The sequence below is a fragment of the Neodiprion fabricii genome, chromosome 3, assembly GCF_021155785.1.
Source record: "Neodiprion fabricii isolate iyNeoFabr1 chromosome 3, iyNeoFabr1.1, whole genome shotgun sequence".
Taxonomy (NCBI): Eukaryota; Metazoa; Arthropoda; class Insecta; order Hymenoptera; family Diprionidae; genus Neodiprion; species Neodiprion fabricii.
Window position 1 is genome coordinate 32164230 of NC_060241.1, and position 17636 is coordinate 32181865.

Consider the following 17636-nt stretch of genomic DNA (forward strand, 5'->3'; position numbering starts at 1 on the left):
AGATTCCAATTGAAATTATGTTATGTAATACGTATAATGTTTTGCTATATTACTTGTGATGGGGATTTCTTTACGTTGCTGTGGAGACGGAATCTTCTGACAATGAGCTTTGGACTTTTTTCTACGACGCTTAATTGCCTGTCTTTTATAGGCCTTGATAATCACCCGCCGTGTCTCACTGTTTCATATCGATTTTTCATTTCGTATTTTCGAATAGTTATAACATGAAAATCAAGTATTTTGTAAAGGAGTTCAATTATTGGAAATCTCATTGTCGGACTTGCCGTATGATTTTGTGAAAAATCCAAATCCTGCGTGGGGTGAAGAAAAATAAAAAGAAAAGATTCCGTGTACGGATCTACTGTAAAAGTATTTAAAGTCAGAAGGTATTTTAGGAATTTAAGTAACTGTTGACTTCAAATACCTTTTGAAAGAGTAGATTTATCTTAAAATGACGGGTAGAGACTTTTTTTGTAGAGCGTTGAATTTCCTACAAAAACACGTTGTGGTTTTACGAGTACACCAATGCGTTGACGAGTGATAAAAAATCTCAGGTTAAAAAAAAATGTTCCCATGTTATTTAAATGGGAAATATAAAATCGCGATGAGGCACCTCTAAATATTAATATTAAGAGCTGAAACTTGGACAGTTTTTTTTTTTTTTGGTCATTTGAAACTATATTATCGACTTGAATTTCGAAAAAAAATATTTGACTTTTTTGATACAGTCTAAGATACGTATATTCCAAACCGTCGAAAGTGTGCCAAATTTTTTTCGATTTACCTCGAATCTATCTGGTACATTGGCATTTTTCTCATTGTTGCTCCGGATGTTTTTTTAACATTGTTAAAATAGACACCTGCAAGTATGATCTATTTTTTCTTCACACGAAGCAGCTGTGCACCTCTTCGTCAGTCGCCACTTATTTCCTCCCTTCATCCCGACCCCCTTTGACCGTCGCTTCGTCGACTATTATCTCTCTCTCTTTCTCTCACCCCCCCCCCCCCCTCCCTCTCTCTCTCTCTCTCTCTCTCTCTCTCTCTGATGAGATGAAAGCCGCTTCGAGCTGCGTGCGACAAATAGATGGTTGCCAATAATGCATCAAGTTTACGAAGTCGCTTCTCACAAATTAGTGAAATTTTCTTCTTCTTCGTTTCTTTTAATGGTTGAAATGCCGGTGGTCCCCTATATCCAGTTCATTGGTCACTATTCTCTCGGCGCAGCTGCTCTGTTTTCTATTTCTTGGAACGGTTCTGCGATTAACTTTAAAAATTCCTGTCTTTCCAAAGTCTTTTTTTTTCGTTTTTCATTACTTACGTTGTTACGTAGGTGTAGATATGTAATTATACCGTAATGTGTGTATGCACAAGTTGCGCTTCCTGCTCGACTAACATGTGAATAATATATAGACGGTGATGGCTCACCTTTCTGTAATCCTATTAAGGCCACGATCGCACGTCAGGGTTTCTAATTCACACTGCTTCACATCTAGATAAAAGATTAAAGCGCAGCGGTAGAGCCATATTCTTGTGTTAATCGAATATTTCGAATGTTATCGTTTGTTAACTTACTTCAAAACTTTCGTTGATTCGATTCGTAATTTTCGTTGCAACAGCCTATACTTTTGGAAAATGCAACTGTGAGTCTTCTTTTTGCGGACTGTTCTAATTTCGTGATGAAAAAAAAAAGATGTACTTTGTAGAATTCAAAGGCTAAATTGCTCTTGTTAGGCGTGAAAAAAAAAAAAAACGGAAAGAAAAAGAAAAACAATAAGGAAACCGAAAAACGTGCAAGAATGACGGCAGGAATTTTTGCAGAAGACGGCTGGCCGCCGGCTGGCGGTATCGAGCGAACCTGACGACCACGTGGTCTCTGCTTGTTATTGTGTCAGCAGAGCACGTGGCTTTTGAAACCACCGTGGTGTTGACCCGGAGCTTGAATGTTCCGTCGTTAGATGGCGACACCGTGCAGCGAACGCCCGCTGCTGCACACAGAGTGAACCTTCTTACCCACATGACATTGCGCGGAGATGTGGCATTGCCGATCAGAACTCCATAGCCGACAAGGCTGTTGTTCATTTTCGTACTATTTTCCGGTATTTCTTTTCCCATTTTCTTTACCAATTTATGGTATTATGATTTCATATTTTTAGTTTATTTAATGTTTCGACGTACTTAAATGAATTTATCGTGTACAGAGTAATAGGTAAAGGACACGACATGGTGAAAAGAATAAGAAAGATCCAGACAAGAAAAGCCTTATTTTAGAATGAAAATAAATATTCGAATCTTGATGTTTATTACATTTTTACTTTTTTTTGTTCTCATTTGTCTCGATTAATTTCCCGCAATTTTGCGCCAAATTCTCAATTCGTGGTATCTGATTTTCTCATTGTCAAATTGTCTTTGAGGTCGTTAATTACGAATCTGAACTCGAAAATCTAAAACTAAAAATGTCAGATTCAATATCACGGACGTAAATTTGAAAAAGTTATTTAATTTTGATAAAACTTCATGCTACATGGTTTTTAGGGTCACTTATTACAAGTCTAAGTTCAAAATTTGAAAATTCAAAATTGCGGATCGAATATGGCGGACAAAGAAAACCAAGAAAAATTTTCCAAAAATTCTGCGAATTATTTTGTTGCATATGAAGTTTGTGTGAAATTGGCATTCGGATTCTAATGATGGATTAGCAGAAAATCGTCGTTTTCGTAGAAAAGTACGAATTTCGAAAATTTTGTTTACATTTGCTATTTTTGCAATAAATAAACAAATTTTATATTTTTTTTAGACTTGGAAATATTTCAGAGACTATGTAGAACAAAAAAAACTCGGCAGTTGTCACCAGAATATTAGTTTGATTAACAAAATGCGACAAAAAAAAAAAAATTTGTCGTTACACTGTTCTGTAACAGGTATACTTGTAAGACTTCTCGGGTGACGTGGTGTTGACATTTGCACGTTGAAGGATGAGATCCGGTTTTGTCCGTAATATAGATTTCCCAAACCGCGTGAAACTTTAGCGCGCAAGTAATAAAACACGGACGATTTTGTTTCTTTGATTGGCAAAACGTATAATAGTGGATCTTTATAGCCGCCGGGGTTTTGGTCGCTTTACTGCAATTGCCTGACCGATTTGCTGCGTAGAAGCAACACCGGATCGTCCAATTTAACCGGGGATCGAGTCTCTCGTAGAATTTATACGAGTGTATATCTTAACACGAATTCGTGCAGTGTACCTGTGCTCGTGACAGGGGGAAAAAAAAAAAAGAAAAAAGGAGATAAAACAACAACGTAACGACGCGTCGTTCATTGATTGCGGCCAATTAAGAATCTTCTGTTATGCGATCGTGTAGTGGCGATGCTGACTCATAGAGAAGTCGTCAATTTTATAAATCACGTGCAATAAGTCAATCACTTTGTGATATATATGCCAGTCGGATCGTCATCGTCCGTAAGTGGAATTACATATTCTCACCTCCCACAACCTCCACCACGCTTCGAGATATTTATAATCTCGCGTGAGCGTTTATACTGTGTCCATTTATTATTCCAGTTATTATGTCACATAACAATGCAGGAGAAGAAACCGTTGCTGCGTGCATTATATATACCAGTTAAATATTTTCATTTGCAAAGAATACAACTTTGTAACTCGTCTTTGTAACTGTAACTGTATTGTTGAAATTTACGGTTCCTTTTCTTGTAAATATGTATATATATATATATATATATATATATATATATATATATATATATATATATATATTTGACTATTTGAAACGAATGTTCGTTTTTAGTTCTCTTCAAAGAGAGGCTCTCGTCACGAGGTCAACATTTTTTAAATCTAGTTCTTTTTTTCTTTGTAACCACAGCAGACACCAAGAAACAGTAATGTTTTGAAATTCTTGTACGGTCAAGTATCTTCGGCACAAATAACACAGTCCTGCAATGGCTTTCTTCCGATAAAACTGAGTAGTAATTTCTGTAGGTATTGAGTACGAATCTATGGGAAAAATATTAAAAAAATTTTATCGCGCAAATTTTCTAAGAATTTTTTTATTTCTGTTTTCTTAGTACTAGTAGAGTTAACTTCCAATTTCCGTGTTAATTATACATACGTATTAATAGTAGTATTGATGTTTGAATATTCGTCTATCGTCACTAGTCCTTGTTTGTGAGGATTTCAAGCATATTTAGAGCTGCACAGGTAGCACAGATTTTATTTGAAATTTTTTCATAAATATTGTACTGCTATATTTTAACTCCACATACCTAAATACCTAAAAAGAAAGCATTATGAGTTTAATGATAAATAGTGTTAAAGTTCGAAACCAAAGTTTGGATGTTTGGATGTTCGGATGTTTAGAAAGTGACGTCACCCAAAAGTTTTTCTCTCAACGGCTGACAATCGAAGGGCCGAGCCGCTTGAGTCTGGAATCGGCAGGAAAGATAAAGTGCGTATTTCTTGTGTGAAATGTGAAAACTAAAATCATTATACATCATATCATACATCATACATCATACATCATACATCATACATCATACATAGTTTTAAAGTTCGAAACCAAAGTTTGGATGTTCGGATGTTCAGAAAGTGACGTCACCCAAACTTTTTTTTCTCTTGACGTCATCGATCTGCTTGAAAATCTGATAGCCGAATTGCTCAGTCTGGAAACAACCGCGCAGTAGAGCGGACGTATGAGAATCGCGCTCCGCAAATTTCGAGTACCGGGTTCTCTGCCTCCTGGATCCAACGCTCCAGGTTCCCCACCTGGTGGATCTCGACCTCCAGGACTAGCGCTCCGTAGTTCTGGCTGTCCAGGTCCTTGACCTGGTGACTTTTAACTTTCAGGACTAATGTTTCGTAGTTTTTGCTGTCACGGTCCTTGACCTGATGATTTTTGACCTTCCGGATTAATTTTCAAGTTTACAAGTTTGATTATTGAAAACGTCATGTTTTGTACTATATATGCATGCTTCAGATAACATTTTGAATTGGAAAAAAAAAACCGAACGACCAGGATCAACAAATTGCAATTGGTGATTGGTTGGCATTGTATATATCGGAATACGTGACAATAACGTCGTTCAAGTAGAGCTAAAATTTTTTAAAACTAGTTTTAAAACTAGTGATAAATTAAGAGTTCTACTTCGGAGGCCTGTGTAATTTTGCAAAGCCTAGATGGAATAGCTGGCAATCTTGACTGTGCGATGGGTCGAAAAATGGTGTGATTATATTAAATATCTATTGTCGACGATGACGATGACGATGAAGAGAACGATGGACGATACGCGAACCCTCGTTTATAAACGCGTATTACATACTAGTTTAAAAATATCGTCACCTGTTCTCGAAATGTCGAAATACCACGGAGAGAAATAGACGGTCGCGTGCATCGCACGCGGTGCAGAGGCGATGATGTCAACCGTCGTCGTTCTTCCTTCACTTTCCGCTTTCCGTGTATTTTTCATTCATTCTTTTTCATTCCTCCTTTTCCTCGTCTCTCCTTCTTAAAAACGACATTTTTTTTACACCGGCTGCAGATAATGCGGCGCACGAAACCTCTCGGAAAACGGATATCGACTTGCGTTCAGCCCTTGTTCTTTGTAGAAATTCGTTTCTGTCAACGGTCCTCGCGTCATCGTCTGAACAAACAACATTAACGCCCCATCGAATCTACGTAGTCTTTAGCTTGAAAGAAAATTTCTTTTTGTACTTTTATTATGTATTTACCGTTTTTCTTTATATTTTTGAAATATCGGCGTAAATATGTATGTGTGAAAATTATTATTTACGTTAATTTCTTCTACCAAACGTTGATACTACATTACCTCCATATTATGTGGATAAAACAATTTTTGAAAAAGTGGTTTGTTTTTAGTTTTTGCCAAAATTAGTAGTACAGTTGATTGTAAGTTATACAGGCTGAAAAGCAATTTTGTGCTTTGACGATCATTAACGATCAAGACACGAAAAAAGAAAAGAAAACAGCAAAAATCGAAAAGGGCGACATTTTTTTTGCTTGTCAAGCAATCGTTTCGTCTGGTTTCCGCGCGGTTGTGGTCCAACCAAACTGCACAGTTGTGTCCGACTGATCCGTTTTGTTTGCGATATGGTCATCGGCTATTAGAGAGCGCAATGCGAAGTTCAAATATTTGTAGAAACAACGTTGTTCGATCGTTGCGGTACGTTTCGTGTTTTTTTTTTTTTTTTTTTTTCCTTTCGTTTCAAATTTATTCCACTTTTTTAATTTTTTTTTTTTTTTTTTCTCGTCTCCTTCGTGTCCTCGGTGTTTCGACAGGTGATTCGGAAGCTCTTTCGCCCGCCGAAAGGAATCGATCCTGCTGCCATGCACGCCAAGTTTTACGTGCAGCTTTTCAAGTTCTCTGCAATCGGACGTCGCCGGCACCGAATGTCTGCCACGCAAGTAACGTGCAGCAGTCCGTGTAATGCCAGACGACGGTGTTGCTTTGGCGACGATATCTCTCCACTCCCCTTCCCTCTCTCCCCCTCTCTCTCTCTCTCGCTCTTTTACGCACTTGGTCGAAAAACCTCTGATAACCTATAGCTCGTTAGGTTAGGTCGCGTACCTTCGTCATTCTCGGAACGTTGCGTAACATCTTGCCAGCGCCTCAATTTAACTTATTTTTATCCCTGGTTATACAACCAGTAGCAACAAGGCACCACCAGGCATGTACTCAACATTATGTTAGTTTGTAAAGAGCGAGGCTCTTTTCTAACTTTTTTATTTCACTCAAAGCTGTCTGTATAACGTATATCTTTGTAATATTATCACTTACCTACTGTAAGTGTGTGTATAATAAACTTATCGTTAAACGCTTGGCGAATATAACGATGTACTTATATTTATCGAGACGAAGAAGTTTAAGAAAATTGAGAGTAAAAATATGGTATACATAATGTAGTGTGTTCTTCGTTTGTTTATCTATCGCTGGGCTTTTCGATTCTTCCTTTCGGTCTCGCAATCAGTGATTATTAAGATCGCGCATATTATAATATGCGTTTTTTCTTATCTTTCTTTATCTTCGTTTGTTTCTTTTCTTTTGCTTTTTCACTTTTATCATGGCTCGCGGTGATCTTGACGTTGAAAGAAGGCTGTCGTTCATTACATGTAATATGTGTCCAACATATTCATTAAATATTTATGCATGTATAAAAAGCTAAATTTATATCACGCTATCTTACGATAGATACAATACATAGATTCAGAAGTAAACTGCCATATCATTGCTAACTAGTTTCATTCCCAAAGTACAGAACTTTCTCCACGTTTCATATTTTTTCTGTTTTTTTTTTTTTTCCGTCTTTTATAAGCTCTACCTCTTCCTTTCCGTAACGGAATGAAACTAGGAGATTCAACGATACAGATCATATTATTATTACGTATGTACGTGTACCGTATAAAACATTTGAGTCAATACATGTAGAAAAAAAAAGATACGGCGATCAAAAATCACCGATATAAAGTCACGGACGAGCGAGGAGGCGTCTGGATACATAAATCCAGATTTTTCGTTTGAATAAAAGCCATAACGCGGGGATTTATGGGATTGCGTTCCACACGGATGATCTAAAAGTGAAAAATCATTGTAGATCCGCATACCTTGTACACCTCTACCTACGCCTATGTGTATACAGGTACCTAGATCGGTTATCGCGGTATGTATAATATTAATGCATAGATATTTGCGCGGCAGTTTACGGCCATGGATTAAAATCTTGCATACCTAGATTCGCGATTTTTAACACCTTTTAATACCTGCGTGCTAATGCGATACGTGACGCGAATCGAACACGAAAGTGTGTGCATGCCGGGAGCGGCGTGTTACGGGTACCTACGTATAAGCAAAATAACGATTAAACGAAAGTGGGGCAGGTCTATTTAAACTTTATACCAGAGACCCGCGTGATGTTGTGTTGCGGTGTTTTCTTTCACATACGCGCGTATCGGCGTATATATATATATAACTATATAACTATATATGTACGCATGCGTACTTATGTACGTCGTTTTAACGAGTTTCAGAAAAGCCGCAAACTTCGTGTGCGTAATATTAAACATGTGATTCAGATTTGGCACGACCACGTGGCCTGCATCGGGCAATCTCATCCACGCTTCGTTTCGAACTACAACCAACCAAGAAATGGGGAAAAAGGGGGGGCAATAAAGAAAACGATGAAACTCTTTGAAGCGATTGATCTGGAAGAGATATTTATAATATAACAGATACATTCTGGGGAACAATGATGGATATATGGAAGTAAACGTTGTACAAATTTTCCAAGTTATTTATGTCTCAGAATAGCGAAGGAAATATTTTTTAATCTCTTCGGTTATCGGCGGAAGAAAATGTTAAATGGGTTCAGGATGAGGTGCGAAATCTGCAGACGCCTGTCGCTGAGAGCCTGCAGACGAATGTTTCGAGTGAACATGCTGCAGGAGCACCTTGAAAGCGATAACGTGTAAAAATTGCCCGTTAGGATATCGAAAATCGTTGAACAAATCGCTTCGCAGTAAGTGGGAACACCCTGCAAACGATCGACACTTCTATACCTAAAGACAAAGTGCTTCGCCTTATATACCGACATACGTCTGGCGATGGCGATTTGTTACGTCCTTGTTTTAACGTCGCCTGTTGCCCCTTCTTTTTCTTTTTCTTCTTCTTCTTCTTCTTCTTTTATTTTTTCTTATATCGTTTTAGCATGCAGCAGAAGTTTTCATCTCGTCATTAACGATCGGTTCACCTCGAAACGTTATACTGTAGGGAGTTTTAACGTCTCCTCGTTAAATTCGTCGAATCGCTCATAACTCGGTCATCTCTCGAATTAGGTATACAACAACGCAAGAAAAGTTATTTTTTCATAGCAAGAATTGAATTCTGATATCAGACAATTTTATTTATAATCGGAGCGATGTATGGCTTAAAATTGCGGTAAAGCAACGTTTCTGCATCTCTGCGTCACATTCGTTCAACAAATCATATATCGCTTAGGAACTTTTTTCACTCTACGAAATTGATCAAAATGTAGAAAGGCTGCCTAGGTATATACGTGTGTGTGTGTGTGTATGTGTGTGTTCATTTTGTTGCGCAAAGAGTTGGCCGTTGGTACCGCATATCGCATCATTTCCCTCACCGTCGTGTTTATACATTGTAACGTTATAGATATGCTCCCACATGACTTTTGGCCAGGGTACAGCTGCTTTGCACACGTCACCGCGCACTTTGCATATATACGTCTCTCCGTTCCTGCTATACGTACGATACGTTAGAGGGAGAGCGAGAGAGAGAGAGAGAGCCAGATAACAAGACGAAGTAACGAAAAAAAAAAAAGAAAAAAAGAAAAAAGAAATGTGGACTAAGATAAAAAAAAAAATACCCGAGACGACTCGCGCGATCTCAATCTTGCTATATCGCATGCCACGAATTATATTGCATATTCTTATGCAATATAAACGATCGCGAGATATTGCAACATATGGAAAACGTCTTTACTGTTGCGGCAAAACCCCGTGTCAACTACCACTCGGCAATCGGGTTTGTAATATAGGTATGTAAATCCGTAGATCGTAGACGTAGAGTTTATATCCACGCCCGTTCCGTTGTGGCCGAAATTGACTAATAGGAAAATGTAACATTATATTACGACCGGATGAGCTAATCAAATTGCAAAGACCGAGTCAAAGAGTGTGTAAAAATGCCACGTTTCACTGTACTGGAGGAGGACGTAGGCGCGCTGGAACGGATCTGTTTTAGAATATTATATATATATTTCATTTGGTGCCATCTCGTGCCGTTTCGTTCCAACAGCAACTCTAATTGGCCTGGCCGATGAAATTGATATTTTTATACGCCTCGGACCGCCGGTGTCCGAGTTATACATATACATCCAGCTTTTCGAGTGCGTATGCACTCCGTCACGTGGCCTCTTATGCCAACGTAGAAATAAAGACGACGCCGACTCACGGTTACACCTTAATACGTATTGCCTGCAACTCGTGCGCAACGTCGTATCATCATCGTCCTCGGTACGTATCTTACATGCACGTATGCAAGTAATGTACGCGTGAGGCGTGTGTCGAAAAGTACGTGAATAATACGTGCAACGCCTTGTGTACTTGCAGCAGGTAACGCGAACCACGTGGGGCGTTGGTAAGACTGCATCGTCGACACCTTTTGGCGATTGGTGTAATATGAGCCTGATCAAGGCTGGCGCCGTTGTTTTTACTAAATACACCGGTCGTTGATATTCTTTCTTTTTTTTTTTTTCTTGTTTCAAACTGAAATCACGATCTTGACACGTTTTCTCCCTTTCTTGAGGTTAAAATTGAAAATTAATCAACCCCATTCCGGAAATTCCTGCACGTCGATTCGCGTTAACGGACGGCCGTTTGTTTGACATAGATGGATGATCCTTTTATCGGAGTCACCCTCAGCTATCTAATGTGAAAAAAAATATCACAGCTGTCGATTATTTGCTTTTCTTATACATAGACGTGCGAACATGTATTGTACATAATGTACTGGACGTTTAAGGTAAGGTCGTTCGATTTCGTACGTTCTCCTCGGTCATCTTCGCACACTTGTCACTTTTCTCATGTCCCTTGCATCGAATTCGATACCAATTGTACGGCTCTTGGTCATGGTTGGTTATTCACGAAATGTGCATGATTGGAATAACTTATCCATTGTTGCACGGGCAAGAGACGCACGTTTCTGCCGTTTTAGTGATTGGACTATGAAAATCGTGACGTAAACCGAGGTTAGTTATTCGCTCGATCGAAATACTGGCCAGTGGCTGCTGCATAATCTCGGTAGATTTATTCAGTAGCACCAATTTAAATGCGTGGAAGTTAGCTCTTGTTCTTTTATTTTATTCTTTACGTTTTCTGTATTCTTTCTTTTTTCTTTTTTTTTTTTTTCTATCCTATTTTACATTTCATTTTGTCACTCTTCCCGTTTATCTCTTTTTTCCTATCCCACTATCACAATATAGAGCAATGCTTCGTCTGTGTACGTACGTTATACGTGACGTAGGTACGTACAGACATACAGTATTCCTAACGTGCGAAGCATATTTCGTACTCCTACACAAAATTTGTCGGACAACCGATTCTACGCTATCTATTAGTCGTCCGTAAACTCGTAACTTGTGTTTTATTTTTGTGAAATAAGTAAATAAATGAATTTAAAAAAAAAGAAAAAAAAAATGAACAAATCCAGCTGCTGTAACCAACGTTGCGGCCTTGATGCCAGTCTGGATCTACGCAAAGGAAGAAAGAAAGACAAGGAAAAAAGAAAAACGGACGCGGTAGTGCAGGAAACGGCGACTACGTTTTTTTTTTTTTTTTTTTACCTTTGTACGTGTAGTTGATGCAAATATTGTACATACTCGATCGACTTGCAGAGGTTCCATAAGTCGAGCGATTTTACCCTCGTTATAGCTGCAGCATATATGCATACAATATGTAATTTGATCGGTAAGGTTGGTTTCTTTTTTTTTTTTATTTTTTTTTCCCCCTCATTTCCTCCAATACGATCGGTATGACGAGTTGATAAGAGGGCGAAGTTTGACTTGCTGATGATCGTTGCCAGCCGATCGACGGTGAGGACGCGTGACATTGAAGGATCGAATGGTTACAATCGAACGTCCCGATGCCTCGCGAATCGACGAATTTCATTTCTAACTTGTTGACCGTTGACTTTTGTTGACCGGAAACGCGCGTCTATCGATCGTGGCTGAATTTTTCCTATGCTGAAATGTATTAGCGAACTGGTTAAAACCGGTTAGTAGTCATGGGATTTTCATTGTTACGTAGCTAATTTCAAAATTTTCCTTCCATTTTCAGGTATCAAGGTGAAAAGAGAACGATCCGAGCTCGATGACCTCTTCTGCGAAGAAAAAATGCTCATCATCGATGGTAAGTGTTTCGATCGGCATATGTAACATCGTATTGTATTAAATTCATCGTGATCGACGTCGTGTTTAAGACGCAATTCAGCCATGGATCATCAACGTCAGGCGGATCCGTCCGACTGTAGGATTGATGCGAGTAACCTAGCCAACTGTAAATCGTTGTACGTACGAAGCGACGAAGATGGCTAATTTGTTCACGCCTTTGTGCAACTGATCCGCATCGTTGGAAATTTATGTTACGGGCAGGGACGTTATGGAAACTGTGTAAAAGTGTCGTTATCGTCGTCGAGTGAACATCGGTTAACAAGACCTTAAGTCGAGAATTGGATAATAAGAGAACGACGAGATAACGAGGGAGGAGCAGTCGTGCAGTCTACGCGTTGCGCTGACTAGAGAAAGAAAGAGAGAGAGAGAGAGAAATTCGACTCGTCAAAACGAACGTTTGACAGTTTTCCAAGATACATAATATCCTGTGTGCACGCCGGTTTGACTCACCTTAAGTAAACTTAGAACCGCCTGTCCACAGAGTCTCTCTCTTTCTCTCTCTCTCTCTCTCTCTCTCTCCGTCTGACGACTGACTTTCAAACCGACCCTCCTCCGAATATACATTACGTAACGATTCGCGTCCACTGGGAAGACCTCTTGTTCGTTATTGCCTGTACAATCGATATCGCATGGATATCTTTCGGATACATGCCGTTCGTTTTGTTATATCGCATCGTGATTGTACAGTGAAAAATTGGGACCAATTTTTGATGCGGGGGTTAAACACATTATTTTGATTGATAATTTATTGCGATTAAGAAAAATGGGGTGAACGTTGTTCAGGCGTTACTCGTTCTACCAATGCTAGGCAACTGCGGTATAAAGTGTATGTATATGATTTTTTAATTTCCGTGAGCAAACGAATGAAAATTTTTCTTCCGAAATGATGTGATGGATTTTTGGTTACTTTTATTTTGAAATGACCAATGATACGTTACACCTGACGATGTGGGGAATTTATATTTCATTTGAAATGTTGAAAACAAATCGTAACTATTTATGTATACCTACAACAGTGCTGAAAGAAAAAGCTCGGAACTCGGTAATGTAACTGCATCAAACAAGGAAGGAGGGATTGATTCTTTCGGTACTGTACCTGTATAGTTTAATTTCGAAAAATTAAGGAAGTGCTAGAAGAGAGAGAGACGTTTCTTCTACAATCAGACAGACAGAATGTGGTTATAGGCGAGGAAAGCTTACGCGGGTATAATATGGGTTCAAGGATATTCCTCATACCTATATATTAAAGGATCGCACCTCGTTGATCGGTCAGTGAGATATCGCGTACCTAGTCATCTATAAGTTGTGCAGAATTCGAAGCTTCACGGTAAATTCGCCGCTCTCGCGCCTCGAGTAATCGAGTATATCCATTCTCTGATCGCTCGACGCTCTTGTTTTTTGCGAGACGATGTATAGTATATGCATACAATGATATCTCGCATATTTTTTCTCGATACAGTAAGGCCAGAGAAACCCCCGGAGCCGTGAACTCCGGGGTTGAAGAAGGTTATGAAATTGAGAAAATTTAATTCGTTATTTTGAGATTGCAAAAAAATTAATTAACCTTCATTTGTACGCCGTGTATGTAACTACTTTTCAATTATCATCATTTCGTCTATCAAGTTTTGAAGAGTTTTGTTTATTACGCCACCTCTGCTCTCACGCATTCTCCACTTTGCCGGTATTATCAACGTTATCCCATTGTGAAATTAAGGTATACGTATAGAACAAAATGAAAATTTGCCTTCGCACTTGCAATTATACACATGTATCTATGTACGAAGTCTCGACGTTGCTTTTATACAAGGGTATGATAACTGAAATACATACACGCGTCGAAAAAAGAAGGAGAACAATGACGATGACCACTCGCTAAAATCCACAGGTGAAGAAGTTAGAGGTATACGCGTATACGGTATGAAAAAAATTCACCGTACGTGCGTGTATACCCGCTGTGTATAATTACAAACGGACTGCTTGACCGTGAGGCGAGAGACGAACGTTTGCCCACCTATAACACATATGTGTATACATTATATCCGAAGCTGAGAGGGATATAGATAGCAAGATATAAAGAGAAGGAGAGAGAGAAGGAGACAGGTTAAATATAAAACCACGTGCCATGCCTCGGTTGCTGGGAGCAAATACCTGCAGCAACGGTGGGTAAATAAAATAATAACCAATGGTCAGGATCGAGAATTGTCTGAGGGGGGGGGGGGGGACAGAAGAGACGTCCACCTCTACCTCCCCCACCTACATACGTATCTACAACATGTCTTTATATACAATATAAAAATGTGGTCGCGCATACGTGCGTATACTTGCAGGCTACGTGCGCGTCACGGGTATTTGTGCGTGTGTAGTGTGTATGCGTATCGTACACATGTTTGCATACGCGTGCATACGTGCAGGAGTTTGGGAAACGTGTGTTGTGTCCACGCGACGCTCGGTGATCGACGTCGATCACGCCGTGTGAATTAACACCCCCCCCAACGTCAGACGCCCCCCTCCAAACCCCCCCTCCGCAGCCGGTGGGAGTGACGAGTGCTCAAAGCCGCCGCCGCCGCCGCCGCCGCCGCGGTATCTCCGCCGTTGAGAGGCTTCTCTCAGTCGGCGTTCGCGACTCGCGCGATACGAGTGTCAAATTCTTGCGACGATTCGGCCTGCATCGGCTCTTTCATTTCGCCTCTTCGTTCGTCGATCCTCTTTCCTTGCCGCACGCCCGTATCGCGTTAATCCGTGTCGTCGAGGCAGGGAGGGGCAGAGGCGCCTGCGTAACACCGGTAACTCGTTTCGAACCTTCGCGTTTCTTACATGCATATCTGCATACCTGTATAACTGAAGGTTTGCCTTGTTGTGTTGCATCGATTAATCTATGAACTGCACTACGCTGAACGGTAAAGAGGAGAAACAAGAAAAAATCAAAAATTTAATTGGATTCGTACCTAATTTTAAGGATCTTCTTTGCGGATGCGTATACTCTTCGTTAAGGAATTTTTGGTAACAGAGGGTATGAACTGATTGTTCGATTCGTCTCTGTGGTTTCTTGTTTGTCGTATATATGTATATACGACTGTCGTATAAAAGAGACTTTAAATAAATCGTCGAATCTGTAACAAAGAAGGATAAATTTACCCATTTACTTTTTGGATTCTTTATGTACGAATGTGATACACGTGCAGCTATCGTAACGAACATTTATACCTATATCTCAACGATATTTTTTCAATTCAAAAACAATATACTTGCTATCGTACCTATTTACGTATACTTGTACGGTTTGTCTGATATAATAATTTTCTGTAAACGAATGTGATGTATAAATAATAAATTGAATAATCGAGTTGTGCTGTATATACCAAGGAAAGGTGGATTTTTCATCATTTTTTCGTCTTCAACTCGAAGATAAAGAAGGCATATAAAGTTAAGAGATTTAACTTGAGAATGACATTTACTCCTGTATTTAGAACAGTTGACGTATAATAGTGAGAATAACAGAATAACCCGTCAAACAAATTGATAATCGATCGACCAAAAATCAGAACAACTGTTTTCCACGTCGGAATGAAAAACAATTCTCCAGTGAAACATTGAACGATCAAACAACCGTTATGTCGGAAAATGTGTAAACGTGCTGATATTGAATAAAAGTGTCGATGACTCATGCACTCAGCCAGTGAATTTTTCGCGCCTTTTAAATGCCGCAGGTTGACAAAGTTTCCCTAAATTGTGTGAATTCGAGGTGTCGAGGTGGCAGCTAGTGTGTTCAGGACTCTCGTGATTCCTCTGCGCCAGCCGTTTTCCTCTCAAATAATCCATCCATCATATCGTAGAATCGGAGCCGATTAATCCGGAAGACCGGTCGAGGGTGTAGTCTTCCTCTTTCTCTTCCTCCTCCCCTTTTCACCCCCGGCCCCGGAGGCGATCGACCCGAAATTTCGGACAGAAATGTGAAGAAGAAGAGGGTCGTGTCAACCTGGAAATATCGAGGAGACTTTGAACGAAAAATGGGCGTTCTGTTGCTCGGGGAAGGGACGCCGACTGTCCAGGCTCCCAACGGCATGAATTTGGGAAAGACGTCGACATCACCTTGCGAGGCAAACAACAACCTAGGCGGTCTACGGGACGCTAATTATAATAGCACGACGTCGACGAGCGACGTTGTCGGGATAATAAACGTCGACGACTCTGTGCGCTGGATGCCACCGCCGCCAAAGAAGAAATGGATACGGCATTACCTTTTGGGTAAGCCAGACACTGACCTTGACATTTTCGCCCGATCACCGAAGGTCGTTCATCCACGATCGGATTGTATTCTTTTCTCTTTTTTACTTTTTACTCTTGGTAGCTTCCCCCTCCCCCCTTGTCCTCCCTGTACTACCTGGATCGTTGATTCGTTTCGCATCCGATTGTAGTGTGGCACGTAATGGAAAACCTGGAATTGTCTGGGAATTTTTTTTTTTTTTTTTTCAAAAGTTTTTTTGCCGGCTTTTTTTTTTTTTTTTTTATTTCATATACGTAGAGAGTCGGGCAGAGATTTGACTGGGACTTTTACGTACGATAGGGTGGTCCTTATTCGGGGATCGGAATATTTTTTATTGCGATACCTACCGGATCTGTTCCAAATCATTAAAAAGAAGTCTGTGTAAAGTTTTAATCTGGGGGGCGTCTCAATGAAAATAACGAATTTATTGACTAAAATTTGTTCAACATTCGAACGATCGAATGACCTCGGCTTACGCGCTTTGATATTTTTCACTCATTTCACGCTGTGTAATCTATAATGATACGAACAAGTTGATCAAACGTTTCAAATTGATAATGAGTATAAGTTAAATCGCCATGGGAGATTCAGGAGAATAGCGAAACAGTTTGCAAGGATCGAGTAGTGACGTTCTTCGGGTCAACAGATTCGTCGGGAATTTTCGAAAACGAGAAAGCTGTGTGTAAAATTTCTGTACAATGTGTAATAATAAAAAACGATTTTCGCGAATGTAATAGCTAGATTGCATAATTGATAGAGGCAAATTGATAGCTAATTATATTATGATCTGGGTATCGATTGCTGCAAAGAAAAGACAGAGAAAAGGAAAAAAAAAAGAAAACAATTCGATATGTTAATCGTGATTACAATTTTTATTTTTGTTTTATGCTGCCTACATCGATCATAATATCGATTTACGTCACTAAGACCCACACTTGTAATGTTTAAGTCTGCAGTTGATGTTTGAGATGTGAATCTCACGAATTTTTCATTATTAATTCAATTTTATAGAATAGTTATAATTTAATACGAATTTTTAATCCAGGAAAATAAGATTCCGATTGATATGTTATTGTTCTATTACGGATTGTGCTCTTTGGGTCGAACATGTCAATGTCAGGAGATAAATAATAATTGAAGTGCTGCAACGTGTTGCTTCGCTAATTTAAAAATATGTAAGAAAAAAAGTGAAAAATAATGTAATACGCTCATCTTTTTACCGAATCTTTTTTTTTTTTAACCTAAACAAACTTTTTAGCGGATGCCACGGTGGAAAATCGCAAATTGTTTTTTTACTCAAACATCCTAATGTGCTTGTATATTAGGGTGGTCTTTATTCAAAATCAACTTCAAATAATTCGAAAACAATCGTCTAATTTTTTC

At 39.3% G+C, this 17636-nt stretch overlaps 1 protein-coding gene across 1 annotated transcript in view; it reads left to right on the forward strand.

Annotated features, from left to right (window-relative positions):
* The window catches only part of LOC124178315 (mucin-5AC-like), a 91702-nt gene that overhangs the window by 32638 nt on the left and 41428 nt on the right, over window positions 1-17636 (forward strand). The window contains exons 3-5 of the mRNA XM_046561552.1: window positions 11877-11948; window positions 12019-12080; window positions 15823-16234. Coding sequence (XP_046417508.1) covers window positions 11877-11948; window positions 12019-12080; window positions 15823-16234 — 546 coding nt within the window. The remainder of the gene's footprint in view (window positions 1-11876; window positions 11949-12018; window positions 12081-15822; window positions 16235-17636) is intronic.